Source organism: Antennarius striatus, chromosome 16, assembly GCF_040054535.1.
Source record: "Antennarius striatus isolate MH-2024 chromosome 16, ASM4005453v1, whole genome shotgun sequence".
NCBI lineage: Eukaryota > Metazoa > Chordata > Actinopteri > Lophiiformes > Antennariidae > Antennarius > Antennarius striatus.
Genome location: NC_090791.1, coordinates 14,720,376 through 14,736,984, shown reverse-complemented (window position 1 = coordinate 14,736,984; position 16,609 = coordinate 14,720,376). Strand labels below are relative to the sequence as shown.

The window sequence follows — 16,609 nt, the reverse complement described above, 5'->3', positions numbered from 1 at the left end:
TCTATCTATCTATCTATCTATCTATCTATCTATCTATCTATCTATCTATCTATCTATCTATCTATCTATCTATCTATCTATCTATCTATCTATCTATCTATCTATCTATCTATCTATCTATCTATCTATCTATCTATCTATCTGCCAAGTACTTTTTCATAGTCCTGCTGACAAGCCAACCAACCGTCTAACTGAAAATACAAACACTGATGTCACTGTTAAGTTGGACTGCTCCTGCTGGTTAAATATAGACCATAGGGTGTAGATATGCGGTTGGCAGTGCATGATGATGAGCTGGTCGTGTGCAGCAAAAGGAATATTTGATCTCCTCTCAATCAGTACTCTTGAAAACCTCCTCGAACTACAAGGTATTTTAGAAACAAAGTGGTTCTCTTAGTACATGAATCTTGAACCGCAAAGGCCTGAAGAGGTCTGAAGATGGTGAAGCATAAAGAATACAGTGACACAGGTAGTATTTTGCTTGAGGGTATTTGTCATCCCATGGATCAATCTTTTAATGCAATCTCTTCCTAACCCACCCAGGAGCAGAGCACAACAGAAATGTTTCTTATAGAGCTAATGAAACCACACTGGAATTCTGTGTAGTACTGTACATGGCTTCCCAAGCTCGTGCAGAGCAAATCAGGAGACTTATATTTAGCCTAGCAAATGGTGCACTGTGGATTATGTCTTGGTCCTCTCGGGTTTCGTCTTCACTGCGTTTAGTTGCATGAAGGGGGTTTGTGAATCAAGAAGGGGCTGCAATTCAGATGAGAAATAGGTTCCCAGCATGCGCTTCGACCAGCTCCTTTTCCAAGAGTCTTGAAACCCTTCCCTACTGGCCTCAACTCTTACCCCTCACATGGACGTCATCCGGGGGAAGGAAGTGTTCCTGGTCTCAAGTATTCCTGTTACTCTTCTGCTGGAGTTAGAGGGTTGTCCAAAAGACACCAAAGACGACACCCTTGAGTTGGTGTGACAGTTGTGTGGAGGGTGAGTAGGGGGGTTGTTTCCTATAGAAGCCGAGGATAGTCAGGATCGCTGGACATATCACAGATTAGTTTCCCAGGTGACTGAGGTTCGCAATCGACCGGTATAATGGATGTACTCGCCTTAGAGGCAAAGAATGTAGGCGGAGGAACTGAAGCCGACAAGAAGACCGCACCGAGGCCAAAACCCAAGGCTGTCAAAAAAGCCAAAAGGGTTGTTTACTTTGAGGTGGAGATTGTGGACTTAAAGACTAAGGAGAAGCTGCTTCTGCTGGACAAGGTGAGTGTGTGTGCGCATGTGTGTTGCATTGGGCAGTTTGATTATGTACCATTTATATTGGCTGAAATGATTTCATAGATTGTTTGAGTTTAGCTTCATTGATGCAAATGTCCTATGTTAAAGATAAAAAAGATGCTCGGAAACTTGGATCATAAACTAGACTTTGATATGCTAATAGTATTACATAGCAGTATGAATAGAGTCTGGTCTTATTCTGCATGAAGTCAGAGGATACATGTTTGTATTAGCTCAAACATTACAGTTGAGTAATTTAACAAATAAACATTAATGTCTGGAGTGGCCAAGTCAATCGCAGGCCCTATGACTTCTACTTCATGTATCTTTTGCGTGTCGGTTACCGTTAGAAGGTGAGAATTCCCTCCTCAAATACCAGGACAGTACCGCTGCAGCTACAGCACACACCCTACACTGCATTCAGCCAGCAGGCAGGCAGACTCTCATGTTGAGCAGCTTGCATACATGTGCAGTTGTTAAAGATGGTAAAGTGGTAAAATGCAAGCCCACCACCGCAAAAATTCCAAAGACAAAGAAAACTCTTAGGTTAATATAGATCTTTTCAAACTTTTTTTGTTTTTATTGCCTAACTCTATCCATCTGCACACATGTTGTTGATCAAGTTTGGTTAATTTTTACATTTTGATTGCAGGTGGAGCCAACTGCCACTATTTTGGATATTAAAGCTTTATTTCACAAATCATGTAAGTTTAAATAATTGAAACAAATCATTTTATCTTAATGTTCAATAAATGGTCTCTGAAAACAAATTATCTTTGTCTCTACAGATCCTAAGTGGTATCCGGCCAGGCAGTCTCTGCGTTTGGATCCGAGTGCGTCTGCTTTTTTACAATTCATTTGAAACTGTCCAGCTGAGCTTTAGATGAATTCACATTGATGTTTCTGCTGTTTTCTGGGTCAATCATCGTGGACTGTCATGTCTGTCAGAGTCAAAAAGTCTCAGGGACGAAGAAGTTCTGCAAACCCTCCCTGTGGGAACCACAGCCAGCTTTTACTTCAGCGACTTGGGGCCCCAGCTCACATGGGGAACAGTGAGTCTACATGCGTACAGACACACGATATGGAGAGACCATAAAGTGGCGCCGCATTTTTTCACAAATTAATGACATGCCTTGCATGCTTTACACCGTATCACTGTAAGCTGTTAGTCAATATATACAACACACATTCTTACGGTGATTTCTGTGATAATCATCATAAATCAACTTGACAATTTTTAACATTTCTACTGCCTGTTGTTGATTTGTTGGTCCATGAAGTCCTAGTTTGCTTGCTTGAAATTTGTTTTCTAAAGTGGCTTGCAAAAGTTTGGCTTGCAAAATTTGCACAATTTGTGCTTAACAGACGACAACATGCAAAACCTCTGGTACGATCTTTTCAGATTATTGTGCTTTAAATATAAACAGACAGCCTCTCACCTACTCAAGAACTCTTGAGTATAAATATCAACCCACGGTGACAGATAGTGCTGATTTGCCGCGGTTCATTTTCTCTCACCTCCTGCACCGCCTGTCCTCTGTCCTCGGACATATAATCTCACGACTCCATGTTTCCCAAAGCTGTTTATCCCCCCTGACCTCTTTCACTGCACCTCTTTTCTTACCCTCTACTACCAACTTTTCCGGATCCATTGTACTCCGAGCCAAGGCTCGTCTGGAGGTGCTGATTCAGAGATTGGTTTCATTGTTATCTTGACTTCTTTGCTTGATCATATAATTTGTGCAAAGCTGGTATTACAAGCTGTGTCGGCATCTCATTTGCTCCTTGGGCACTTGTCATATGCTATTATATTTCACTGAAAGTTTGTCAGAGCCGAGCAGCATAATGAGTGTTTTTGCTTTAGGAAAAGCCGGAGCCATTCTGGCTTTGGTCGCGTATTTGACCTTTGGTAGATGGTTCTGAACAATATTCTAACCTAGAAAAATATTTTAAATCCACCGGTTAGTGTATTAAGTAAATTGTTAGTCCATGATCATAACAACTGTGCTTGTCTGCCTTTTTCATATTTTCTTTCCCACATGGTTGCTGTTAAAGAAAAACAAAATTAAGGCATTTCTCTTTCCTTTGCTCTCATCAGGTGTTCCTGGCAGAATGCGTCGGGCCGCTGCTCATCTACTTAATGTTCTACTTCCGGCTCCCATTCATCTACTCAATGAAATACGACTTCACCAGTAGCAAGCACTGGGTCGTACAGTGAGTGTCCGATTGCCTATTTTTTCGAGGATCCATTACAATGTTGTAGAGATGTATGGCACAATCTGAGGCTTTGCACAGATTACCCCACAACATGACAAATCCTTGTGAAGTGCACTGCTATGTCGACACTGAGTAATGGCAGATTGTAATGGCCTTTAGTAGGGCGTCGTAATAATCACTGCTAAAAGTGCCTGCGTGTGTATCTGATTGCAGCTTGGCCTGCATCTGTCATTCCTTCCACTACATCAAGAGGATTCTGGAGACAATGTTTGTCCATCGTATCTCCCATGGGACCATGCCTCTCAGAAACATATTTAAGGTCAGTTAGCGATGCAGTCCGACCTTTGAATGTGATACAAAATATTACTATTCATTGGTTAGATTATTATTTCACTGCAGAAACCTGAACCAAATGATGACCCCTATGTCCATTCTTTGACTTATTATAGTCTTCTCACCCTATTTCAGAACTGTGGCTATTACTGGTGTTGTGCAGCTTGGATGGCGTACTACATCAACCACCCCCTCTATACCCCCCCATGTAAGTGTAGGCCACTGTGAGTCTCCTTTTGTCTGATCAATCAATGTCCACTTCTGTTCAATCAGCTGTTTTGTGCTACGATAACAGATTACGGGCAGCAGCAGGTGAAAACAGGGCTCTACCTTTTCTTGGTGAGTTTGGGATCTGTTTAATCTGTATAATTTGGCCCAGTAAAAGCATCCGGTAGCTACTAAACACTACAAACTGTTTTATGAAGGTGAACTTGTTCATTTGTCTTCTTTTCTCAGTTCTGCCAAGTAGGGAATTTTTCCATCCATGTTGCTCTTCGTAACCTCAAGCTGTCAGGTGATTTTTTTCCCCACAAATGCATAATTATCATTTGTGTTTTTACTTGAATGTTGTGCTTGCTAATAGTATGTTTTATAATGTTGCATGTGTGTTTATTCATCATCTTAGGTTCAAAAATTAAGAAGATTCCTTACCCAACTAAAAATCCATTCACTTGGATTTTTTGGCTTGTCTCCTGTCCAAATTATACATATGAGGTGAGCAGACTAGATGCACTCTTACGTGCTATTTATTCAAGAAACAAGCTGGAAATTTGTTCGATTTCTTTTGTGAAAGTGATGTATGAATATTTGGTTTCACAGTCAGAATTCTTCCACAAAAAAATATGTTTTGAGACAGTAGTCAGATGCTCATCTGAACTCTGATGCTATTTTTTCATACCCTCTTGTTCCTACTGGCCATTAAGGAGAATTCTTTTGATGCACTCCTCTGAAAATAGTGAAAATCATTCACCACCCTCACCCTGTGCAGAAATGGATTCCAAAGTTTAGCAGCCTGAATCAAATCAAGAGAATTTGTTCACTAGTCCTATAATTCTCCGTAAAACATCTTTACACTCAAGGCTGTGTAGAGTGCTTGGATAGAAAAACCTTGGACAGAATGAAAAGCTTAAAATTTTTAATGGTCATATGAATAAATGTCTTATGAAAAACTTGAAAAAATATTAAACTGTTTAGGGGATATTTTCTGTCCCTTCAGTTCGGTTAATTTGTGGTCCTGTTGTTTTTCTTTTAACAACATTCACTAATGCTGTCATCTAGTGGTTACATCCTGCACGTGTACCGTAAATAACAAGGCCTGTGTGTGTGTGTGTGTGTGTGTATGTGTGTGTGTGTGTGTGTGTGTTAACTCCTTGTATGCAGCTGGGCTCCTGGATTGGCTTCACAGTGATGACCCAGTGTGTGCCTGTGGCTTTCTTCACCCTCGTGGCCTTCATCCAGATGACGGTGTGGGCCAGAGGCAAACACCGCTGCTACCTTAAGGAGTTCAGAGATTATCCAACCCTTCGCTCCTCCATACTCCCCTTCATCTTGTAGAGCACCATTGAGGAAACAGCAGTTGCTATCCAGACATCCACCCCTTCCCCGATTGGGTCGTTTTTAAGGGCCTCTCCATCTGCTGGATGTTTGTGTTGAGGTTCACAGCATGAGGACTCTGTGCATCGTTTCCATATATGTCACCCTAAGGAGTCAAAGTTACGCTGAGTGTTGGACCGATCAGAGTTAAATGCTGTAAAGTCTTAATTTAATGTTCAATGTGAAAAATGACATCTTTTTGTTTTTTTGGTACTTTGGTGGGTTGTAAATGTGATATGTTTAAGTTTAGGTGAAGTTTCTCACAAAGCCACAAAACCAAGAGGCTCACCTGCATGTCGAGTCCGAAACCTCCAACACGGAGACAGCGGTGTTGTATGTATTTTAATTTGTTCTTGGATCTGGTATTTTTGCAAAAAGAAAAGACATGCAAACATGAATATGTATTATACCATCACTTTGTGTGTTTTCTTACTTACACTAGATATCTATGCAATGGTGTATTTATACGTGTATGTTTATGCATATACATATATGCGTACATATACTTACTCAGTTTCAGGCCTCATTTGTGTATTGTTTCTAAAGTTTGTGCCTTGTTAATGGTGGGTGGATTTCCATTCTATTACTTTTCTACAGATCTGAAGAATTCTACTGAAGCAAAACTAAATCCAAGTTACCAAGATTAGCTAACATGAGCTAAGGATCCTTCAGATTAAGGATTTTTTAAAATACCACTGATTAATTTTGGAAACCTTTTAGTGCTGATTACATCCAGCGAAGCGGTGATGTATTGTAATTGTCAGTGTTAATGTGTTCAACCATTCGTCCACCAAATATCTTCACAACTGTTGCAGATAGAAGGATGAAACAAAAAGCGCATCACTCAGGCAGCAAAGGGGATGAAAATTAGATCTCAATCTTGACCTCGAAAAACTAGGTCAAATTTTTCACTTTTACACCTTTTTCCAACATTAAAATGCCCAGAACATATTGTAGGTTGACCTGAGTCTGTCTGCTACAGTATACCTCTAGCAGTGGTCAACTTACAAATATGAAATGAAAAGCCAAATACTTGATAGTACAATATAGAATTCATTGCTGCGACCATTATGAAAGTAGGTCAGGGTAAAATTTTGAATTCAAGGTGTTGCAGGATGTTGCTGAACTAGAAGTTTGCAACATCTGACTGAAGGGAGCTGTCACATGTTCTCACACGAGGTGCTTTTAGTGAAATTCTGAAAGGGGAAAAAAAATGAATAAATGACCGTAAAATGAGTGACAGAACAGAGACACATGTTTATTTGTGACTCTAGGAAAAATGTCAATGTTACAGATAAAAAGGGGAGCAGATACATTGGAGATGTCAACTACATCATGGAATGTTACAGTTCAAGAGCCGATGGCGATCAAAACAACGATGGACAGACCATATACGTGATAACATGAAAAACTGCATCTGTTCAGCATGTCTGCTCTGTACAGCAGATGTATTCAATTTAAAACATATTAAGAATCACACATCATCACATAACATTTCCCCAGGTTTATTACTGTATTTTGGTCATGTATGAATGCAAAGTCTATCGGGCCGCTCCTTTCCAGCTCATGCTCATCTGAAATTGTTCCCCAAACCTAACTGTATTAAACTGGACCACAGTCACATTCATATAAAACAGAAAAAGAACAAAAAAAAGAAAAACCCAAAGAGGTTTTTTTTTCTTTTTTTTCCTTACCAGCAGGTAAATTGCACATCACAATGGTTACATCTCAGTGTTACAGAGATGTTGAAGACAAAAGTCCAACATCAGTGGCTACTGGTGGCGTGGTAAATTCAGGAATCAAGACTCTAGTGATGCTGCATGTGGATAGTCTGACTTCCCAAAGTCTTTGATAATATTTAGTACAATTGATAAAAGGTAAATAAATGACAGATGTGCTTTGTTTCTCCAGTTTCTGGTGGAGCAGATAAGGTGGGGAAGATAGAGGAAGTCATGTCAGAGGTTGCAGTAAACCAATAATTTGTGGATTTTCAGCACTTCACCTTCTTGACTGTGTGGGTCGCCCACAGCGGTCCTCTTGGATCCATCCTCATCCACCTTCACCGGCTGCATTATCCACCTTACACTAATGCAGGTTGGTCATTGTTCATCCACTTTAAAACACACTCGTAACATGACGGCGTTCTTCTCGACGAGCCGATGGAACAGCCGCTCGGGGTGAAATGAAAACCATTTGAAAACTAAAGACCATAATGAGAGGTAGGATGACTGTCTGTCAGTTTCTGGTCATTCTCACAGTGAAAGCTACTTCCACCGCAGCTTTTCCCACCCTTTTCACCCTCTACATATGCTGCATATGAAGGCATGTGGTGGTGGTGGTGGTGGGGGGGGTCCAGATGGGAAGAGGGCTGCTGCATGCACCTTTCGGTCAATGCAGCATTCACTGTCTGTCGCGTGAATCGCGGCTTCAGAGGTCCTCGTATTCCAGGAAGTGGGTCCTCTGCAGCACCTTCACGTGCCTTTCGTAGATTTTAAGCGCGGGGCCGAGTCGTATGGACAGACCGGTCAACACGTCGCTGCGTTGCATCAAAAGAAGGGACTTCCCATCAATTTCCTAAAGGTAAAGAGAGACAAAAGACTAGTTTAAGCTTCACCTGCAGGATTGTGATGAGACTGTTTGAATGCGAAGTAGCTTTTATTGTTTACATTAGCTATTTAAACCCTAAAACTGTGAGAAACAGTATGTATTATTCAAACTGAGCTCAAACACACCATTTTCTTTGCTAGACTGACAAACACACTATCATGTACTACATTTGGACTTGGTAACACTATATAACTACAGTAATCCCTCGTTACTCGCGGTTAATGCGTAAAAATAAAATTCCACAATATAGCGACAAACTATTTATTTTATTATTTACGTTAATTTAAATGTTTATGAACCCTCCCTATACTGACATTAAACCTTCTATATGTATTACCTTTCCCCACACTCTTATCGCCTGTTTAAAGCACTTCGGTGTCTCACGGAAATGAGTATGTTCCGAGACACGCGGAACGTAGCGCACTTCCGCCTGCCGTCAGCCAATAGAATTGCGCGTACGGTATCACTTGACTACCTACTAAAAATCAGCGATGTAGTGAAGCCGCGCGTGTTGATGCGCGAATGCGCGAGGGATTACTTCTAAAAATGCATTGAGACATGTGGGGTGCAGGTCGCCTGTGGCGCCCTCTTTGGCGGTTTGGTGGTGGTGCACTGACTTGTGTTCGAAAAGCCACAGCCTGCTCTGGGAAGCCTGCAGCTGAGAAGTAACTCGCCACATCTGCCACAGTCCACTGCAGCAAGTTCTGACTCATATTCTCCTTCTTCAGAGACCTGGAGGAAGATTGCATTTAAAAAAAACAAACAGATTTTCAGTAGGCCTCATATGACTGGCATCTCTTTAAGGCTTTAGGTCAGGGGTGTCAAACTCATTTTCACCAAGGGCCACATCAGCATAACGGTTATCCACAAAGGGCCAGAAGTAACTTATAAATGTAACTAAATGTAACTCAATGTAATGTAAAATAAATGTAACTACTCCTTAATGTTAAATGACTCGAAATTTAGTTTTACTCAAGTTAAAAACATTACTGTTTTAATTTGTCAGGTTATTAAACCCACATAACTCCATCAATGGTCTTAATTACTGCATTGTGGGAAAAGTAGTTTTTGGTTAAAGCGCACTTTTGATTCTATTTATTTTTAGACACTCTGACCTTTTATGCTCTTGCGGGCCACATAAAATAATGTGGCGGGCCACATTTGGCCCTTGGGCCTGGAGTTTGACGCATGTGCTTTAGGTGAACGACTGTGGTTGGTAAGGCTCAAACTATGTTAGTGCTTTTTTAAATATGTGCATAAAACTAATTAAGATTAGAACACAAAAGTTTAAAATCAGGACACGGTTACTCACAGCTCATCGCCTTTGGCGCCATTCAGAAGACTGTCTTCAGCTACAGGGAAGGAGGATATGTCTATCTTATTCTTAAATGCACCTGTGGACAAAATGAAAGCCAAGTGAATACATGCTGTGAGTTTGGAGAGTATTTCTACAATAAAATATTGGTTAAGTTGATAATGTCATATTCTGGGGGGAACCCTGACCACATGACCTAAAAGCACAATTTCTCTGGGTTCTGTTTCAACTGCTAGTGTGACAACATGTAGGAGAAAACCTTCGGTTTTCTACCTCATCCTTGAAAGTGAAAACATCAAAACCATCTTTGCTTATTAATTTCACATCAAAAGCCATCAAGCCACTTATTTCCTATGTGAATACCTTCGCCTGAAGACAAATTACAGTTAATAACTACGGCATGTCTGCTGTTTGGCCTCAAATCATTGATAAAAACTGAACTGAGGCACTCCGACGTTGGTATGAAACATGAAATGGGTACTTAAAGAGGTCTCTTCACTATGAGGCTGACCTCTCTTTCATGAATACATCACGGCTACAAGTTGACCAAACAACAGCAGGGTTGTGATGAAATAGGAGCGATGCCTTAGGTTTGCAATGGGACTAGAACCCATCGCAGCATGTATTTCTGCTGGTTCCTGCTTCTGGACACTGTGGTACAGCACAAACCCTCTTCCACATGATGCTGATGGGACCGACTAGCAGGGTCACATCCAGGTCCAGTATGAAGACGGGACACAGCTGCCCATTGGTTAGTGTTCTTTAACCCTTTCGACATGCTGGCTATTTGCTTCGAGGATTCTCTTCAAAGACTTATCAAGAAAGGAAATCTATGACCAGCTCTGTTATATTGAAACCCAAAAAAGTCACATTTAAGACCTTCAAAGAAACAACCTCTGGAGGCATCCCACTGAAACACACCTACTTGTGCTGTCTGGTATAAAGGCTGGTGTAAAATCTGTTTACATGGGTAGTTTTAAGAACACTTGTGCAGTTTAATACACATTACAAGAACTAAAACCGCACCACATGTGCCAAATCCACCTCGACAAGCCTAGAATTCCAGTATTGTTGAGGGGTAAGATGTTTTGTGCTTAAGAAATACATCTAATAGGTTGACAGTAGGAGTGAACAACACCTGGATGGACAAAAGCAGAACAAGTTTGTGAAACATTCGAAAAATCTCAAACAAGCCCAGAGGCAAGTCGTAGTAAAAGCGGCCGTAAACCAGACGGAAGAGTATTTGAAACAAAACGTCTTTAGTTAATTCCTTTAAAATGTGTGGATCTCGTCAGAACCTGTCTCAGCGGGAGAATCCGGTGACAAATTCAACATCTGCGTAGCGGACCCAGGCTACCGTGCAACCCAAAAAAATGAGTCGCTCCGCTACTCACAGCTGTCGGACGGGACGGACGGCGTCTGCGGTCTTCCATCAGATGCATTCTTGGTGTCATCCTGATAAAAAAAAAAAAAAAACAGAGACAATCTCAAATGTCAGATAAGATGCAGAGATACTACAAGAAGCAGGAGAACCTACAGACGATTGCTTTTTGAAACAAAAGGCATGATAGGAACTTTTACCGGCCCTGCAGCGTAGTCTGGCACCAACTGGTCAGACAACAGGATGCTCTCCTCTGCCTTGTCGCCATCTTCTTTCTTCACATTGTTCTTCAGCCCACTGGGGCTGGTGGTTTCAGGGTGGGGTGCTGGCTTTGTGGCTGCTGCAAACACGGAGAATCATCCAAACTGTCACACCGAATTTTGCAGCAAATTCTTGTGCTAATGAATGCGACTGAACGTTATCCCCGTGTTTTCTGCTGTTGCTCATTAAAATTGAATCACTGGTGTAAACAGCCCAATGGAAGTGTGCATTTCTAACAACAGGATATTATTTCTAAGGCATGCATTGTTTCCCTTTTTTATTTTACTGTGTCTACTTTACATTAATTAAGCTATTTCTATCGCCAAATAAACATGTCACCCATCCAGCTCCCATCCCCTTTTTTTTTTCACATCCAATGCTCGGCTTGGCTTACAGCTCGCATATGAAATAATATTTGAAGGTAGCATAATGTGTTTATTAGGCTGCGTGTTTGTGTGTGCGCACGCGTGTGCAGTGTGAATACCTTTGTCTTTTTGCATTCCTGGGGGCTGGCACTCTGTTGGGCAGACAGCGGAATGATAGGACCAGTCATTGTGTGCGAGGGCCCTGGGGCTGGAGGGGGGCAAGGAGCTGGGCCTCTCACCAGCCTTCTGGAGAGGGACGGAGTCCAGGCCCACGCCAGGCCCGGGCCCAGGCCGCGTGCCAGAGGGAGAGCAGGGTGCAGAGACAGCTTGCACGGACACACAATGCACGGCAGCGTCTTCGTACGTGGGGCCGGGAGAGCGGCCGTCCTGCCCGTCCCGGCTCTCGTCGGCCGCCTCCTCGTCAGCGTTGCTGTCCGTGTCCATCGTCATGGAGGTGTCGGCCTATCAAACGCAAGTGCAGGTGCCACATACCATTTTCATCACAAACTATATATATATGTGTCATATGAAAAAAATTTGTTTTTTTGTTTCTTATCAACTTCAGTACAAAAAAAACCAAAAACGTGATCGCCACACATTTCTCAGGTGAAACAAGCGGGGTACAGAACGTTTCCCACCATCAGGAGTCAGCAGCTGTGTCCCAATTCAGGGACTGTATCCTTCAATGATAGTGTTTGCTAACGGCTGGGTCTATCCTACCTACCGGTACTTTCTTTAATGACGTATTCATAGTAATCAACTCCAACCGGTCAGGTTGCTAGGTGACGAGCAGCACCTTTGTGACGCAAAACCCAAAACAGGCAGAGCTGGTGAGATTCCCCGTAAACCGGACCTTCTCATTTAACAGCAGACGGACAGAGTTTTGCAGACTGGTCATGCCTGAACTTGGACGTAGCTAGTGCCCCACACACACACACACACACACACACACTCACAATCCACTATCCTGCTCCTCTCCATGGACTGGAACACTTTCCAGAAGGCAGGCCGGTGCTCAGTCAGAGCTCAGAGAGTTGGCGGAGACCCTCTTGGAGGATATTCAGACCGTTGCACTCCTTCAATCAACACTCCACAGGATTTCCGTGAGGTTTACACCACAGCTCTTTGCCGATTGCAGAATGTGCAAACACAACAGCCACGTGCTGGTGAGCGTCATTATGCTAAGATGACACTACTGGACTGGTGACACGGAGTGTCAGAAGAACAGCTGGCTGCAGGGTTCCATCCTGACACTTGATGTGGAGGTCAGTCCCGTCTTTAGCCGACACCAAACCAATGTAGTTTCACCCCGTGTGTTCAACATGCTGAACACAAGCACGACTAAAGGCGTTCGCTGCGACGCCATCAGAAACCTCAGACCATCTCAGGGCCTGATGTTGTGCTGACAGTCTCCACCGCATCGAGGTTTCTGCGTTCCAACAGGCCAATATGTCGATCTTGACTGTTGGTTGTTGCGTGTGACCGACCAGGGCGTGTTCCTTACTTTACAGGACACCGGCGTGGAAACGATGTGCATTCACAAGCCTTGGTGACCAGAATGCTAAAAAGGCACAATCTCAGTCATTTTTACTCAAATATGACATTCTTTCAGCTGTCATAATATTCCTGCCTTTTTCTAGACGTGTGTTCGTCTAACAAGGGACGAGTTGGATGGGGGCATTAGAATGATTTCTCTACAAATTGTACAATCAGACTCAAAACTACTTGCTATAATTAACAGCGTGTGACTACACCTTGTACATGAATGGGTTGTAAATGTTAAATAGGGTGAGATTGATCACTACTAGAATAAACAGCCTCAGAAAAAAAAAGTGTTGACTTGTGTTGATGTTTAAACCCCCTACAGTGTGTTTGTATATAATAAACGACATCAACTCTAAAATAAAAATTTAATTAGGTGCAAATAGAGATCAAAATTACATTCTGGGTACCTTTTGTTTGCTTGCACCAATTGGGACTGTGAGCACCAGTCGATTAAAAAAAAAATAAATAAAAAAAAATAATGAAGTGAAAGAAACGCTATCGTGAACAATTAAGTTCCTCATTGGACAACTTAAAAGCTGGAAAACGCTGACATTATCAGGCACTGCTGTCACGTCTGAGAAGTAACCACAGTCTGAGCGTCACATGGAAACAGGCTCGCACAGATGTCGCAATTTGACCGCTACGGTGCGAAAATATCGCCTTTTTAATGCGTCCGTCGCTTTCCAGTGGCGCAGTGCTCCCTCCCCAGACCCGACTGCGAGCCGAGACGTGTTCCTACTTGAATATAATGTTATCTGGTTGCACTCAACTAGTTTTAACGCACGCTCGCTCCTTCCTTCCTTTCGGTGTGTGTGTGTGTGTGTGGGGGGGTTTCAGTCGATGGCGCCCTATGTAAAATATTACCTACCCAGCATTCGAGCACAAGAGCGCACTAGAGCCCGCCCCGCTGCGCGCCGCTCCTGCGAGGGGAGCCGCTTGGACGGAACAACGCGCCGCATTTTCTCACAACTTTGACCGCGACACGGTCACAAAAAAACAAAACAAAAAAAAAACGCCGCGGCTCCGTGGATGTCCGTCAAAGCCGCGGCTTTTTTTTTTTTTTCCCTTATTATTATTATTTTTTTATCTCATCTCGGATGACGTTACCGACCGATGCGCTCGGTGCGTCCCGGTGTTGAAAAGGCCTTCTTGATTGACAATTCTAACACACGGGGAGTAGAAAAAGGGCCGATGGGAGGCGTTATTTTGGCTTTTCTCAAATTTCCTCCCAAAGTGCGCATGGAGTTGAGAGCCGGGAAAAAAAAAAACCTCGCCATTGTCTCTGTGGTCACGGAGCGCTTCCCGGGGCCGACCCGCGGTAAAGCAGACCAGAAAATAATGAAATAAAATAAATTAAATAAATAAATAAATAAAAAAACACGAGCAGATGGGAGCGATCACCATTCCCACGTCGACTTTGACTTTGGCTCACAGACGTACGAGAGAAGCGCATCGAAAAGAAACAATAACGCGTAAAATGAGTCTGGAAGTCGGACACGTCACGGTTCGGATCCGACCCCCACCGTAATCAGATTTTTTTTTTAAAAAAAACAAAAAACATAACAAGAAGTGTAGTCCCTGAAGTAATCCACCGTGTTTCATCGGAGCAGCGACACGCACTCCGATCACAGCCCGAAGTCAATCTGATCTGAGCTTAACCCAGATCGGATGGAGCATCCGCCAGCTAGCGCCGGACCAACTGTTCCCCCGTCGCTCCGCGTTAGTTCGCCGCGCTACGGCTCCCGAACGTGTTCGCTCACTCGGAGCGAACACGTCCGCCGTCAACAAGCAGCTGTCACACGGGCAAGAAAGTGATCGAACGGCCGGACGGGACGAGGGATGCCGGAACACACGGCAGCAGTCCGAAGACGTGACGGGCTCGGCCGTCTGTCCGATAATGGATCTAGGGGGTTCGACTTCACGCAATCGTCCATCAGTCGCGAAAATGGACGCAGTTTTGCAGACGTGAAGTGTGTTTTTATTGTGAACGGATCAATATTGATTTGCTGGGGTTTAATGGAATAAAATATTGTCGTCTAAAAAAGTCCAGACGGACGTGATGCATTTGCGTCACGGGGGGATAGAAAATGCGTTTGTTCGTGCTTTTCGTGGCGTTTGGCCCGACTCTTCGTTTTCCCCGTAAAAAAACACACCCACCAAGCCAACAATGTCCCACCGTACCCCATCAGGCTCCGACATCCGCGGTGTTCGAGACTTTTTTTTTTTACCCCCCCCCCCCACCACCTTCACCCACTCCCACATTTACAAGCCCGAGAGAATAAAAGCGCACACTTCCTGCCTGGGCATTCAAAATAAAACTTTTCACAATAAGAGCACAGTCGATCACCTGTATTTTGAAAGCCCACTTCCGGCCCATATCTCCTCGCGTCTCGCTGTCTTTGCACCCCCTCCTCCCTCCCCCCTCCCCTCCGCTCAACGCTGAGTTTAGGGGTTGAAAAGCGCGTTCTGCTGCTGACAATGGTGGCTGTCGGGGGGGGGGTGGTGTGGGGGGGCGGTGGGGGGGTTGTTGCGGACCGACCGGACGGGTTAACTTTTCTTGTCTCGTGTCCTTTTAAAAAAGTGTTTGTCGCGCGACGCTTTGGCGGAAAAAAAAAAAAAAAGAAAACAGAAAAAAAAAAAAAAAATGCGCCTCTCCGCACGCGCGCACCTTCCGTCCCCACCTCGGCGGCGCTCGAGCCAGGTCCAGCCGACGCTCCCCCGTCTGCGGCAGCTTCGGCTTCGGGTGCGCTCGCAAATCACTCCCCCTCCTCCCCCCCCCCCCCTGGACCCCCCCACCGCCACCGCCGCCGCGTCGCGACAGAATAAAAGAACGTTTACTGTTAGCGGCCGTTGCCTCGCCTTTTTCACCTTCAACCTGCTCTTTTTTTTAATTTTTATTTTTTCCCCCCCGCGGGATGTGGGTTTCGTCCAACTACGCATCAACCTCCACCTTACCTCCAGATCCTCCTCGTCCTGGTCCACCGGACCGAAGGCGCTGTCCCCGTTGCTCAGGTCAGAATGACTGGCTTCCTCCACCGCGCTCCTCCTGGCAGCCGTCGCTAACGTTACATCGTCTTTTTTTCTGCTTCTACGTTGAACCTTGGCGGCGTTGCGGTATGAAATAGAGCCTTTGTAGTTAACTTTTAACACGGTTTGTTCCTGGATCAGTTTCTCCAGTTCTGCGCAGGTTCGGTCGGGCTCGGACCCGTGTCGTCTCCGGACCATTCGGCAAATCCTCTCCAAGTCTGGCCGGGCTTTTCGAGACCGCAGCGAGTCGATAGTGTCTAGGATCCACTCGCGGTACTTGGACTCCGACATCTTTTTTTTTTTTTTTTCTTCCTCCGCGGTTCCTTCGCTGTTTGTTTGTGTTTTCCTCTCACCTCAGCGCGTCAGCCCTGTGCGGCACACACACGGTGTTTTTTCGTGAGCTACGGTCCGAGCCCAACTGAGAAGCGGAAACCTTGATGTACGCCTCCTGCGTTTTGCGTGTGCGCTTAAGGTGGTCCGACCGAGTTACAACCAAAAGTTTCACTCCAGAGGGTTTTTTTTAAGGTGGAACTTGGAAGTCCTGTACGGGAACGAGCGCGCGTTCTCGAGCACGTCTGCGCCATTATGGGTGCGAAAGGTGGCATCCTAATTCTAGAAGTTAGAAAGTCCACAACTATTACCATTTATCTTGAAGACGACAAGGGCGAAATAATTACTACA

The 16,609-nt window shown here is 44.1% G+C and overlaps 2 protein-coding genes across 2 annotated transcripts; one reads left to right on the top strand and one right to left on the bottom strand.

The window, feature by feature from the left end:
* The first annotated feature begins 149 nt into the window (after positions 1-149).
* Positions 150-5,849, top strand: LOC137609607 (very-long-chain enoyl-CoA reductase-like). The gene is made up of 11 exons (XM_068336734.1): positions 150-1,269; positions 1,937-1,988; positions 2,073-2,117; positions 2,233-2,336; positions 3,383-3,498; positions 3,715-3,820; positions 3,970-4,042; positions 4,130-4,173; positions 4,291-4,348; positions 4,460-4,548; positions 5,215-5,849. Exons 1-11 carry the CDS (start codon positions 1,099-1,101, stop codon positions 5,386-5,388), a joined length of 1,032 nt encoding a protein of 343 aa, XP_068192835.1. The 5' UTR covers positions 150-1,098; the 3' UTR covers positions 5,389-5,849.
* Positions 5,850-6,673: 824 nt separating this feature from the next.
* Positions 6,674-16,549, bottom strand: samd1a (sterile alpha motif domain containing 1a). Its single transcript, XM_068337696.1, has 7 exons — positions 15,857-16,549; positions 11,476-11,818; positions 10,931-11,070; positions 10,744-10,804; positions 9,347-9,428; positions 8,652-8,766; positions 6,674-8,001 (listed from the first exon to the last, which is right to left on the bottom strand). Exons 1-7 carry the CDS (start codon positions 16,217-16,219, stop codon positions 7,855-7,857), a joined length of 1,251 nt encoding a protein of 416 aa, XP_068193797.1. The 5' UTR covers positions 16,220-16,549; the 3' UTR covers positions 6,674-7,854.
* Positions 16,550-16,609: the final 60 nt, after the last annotated feature.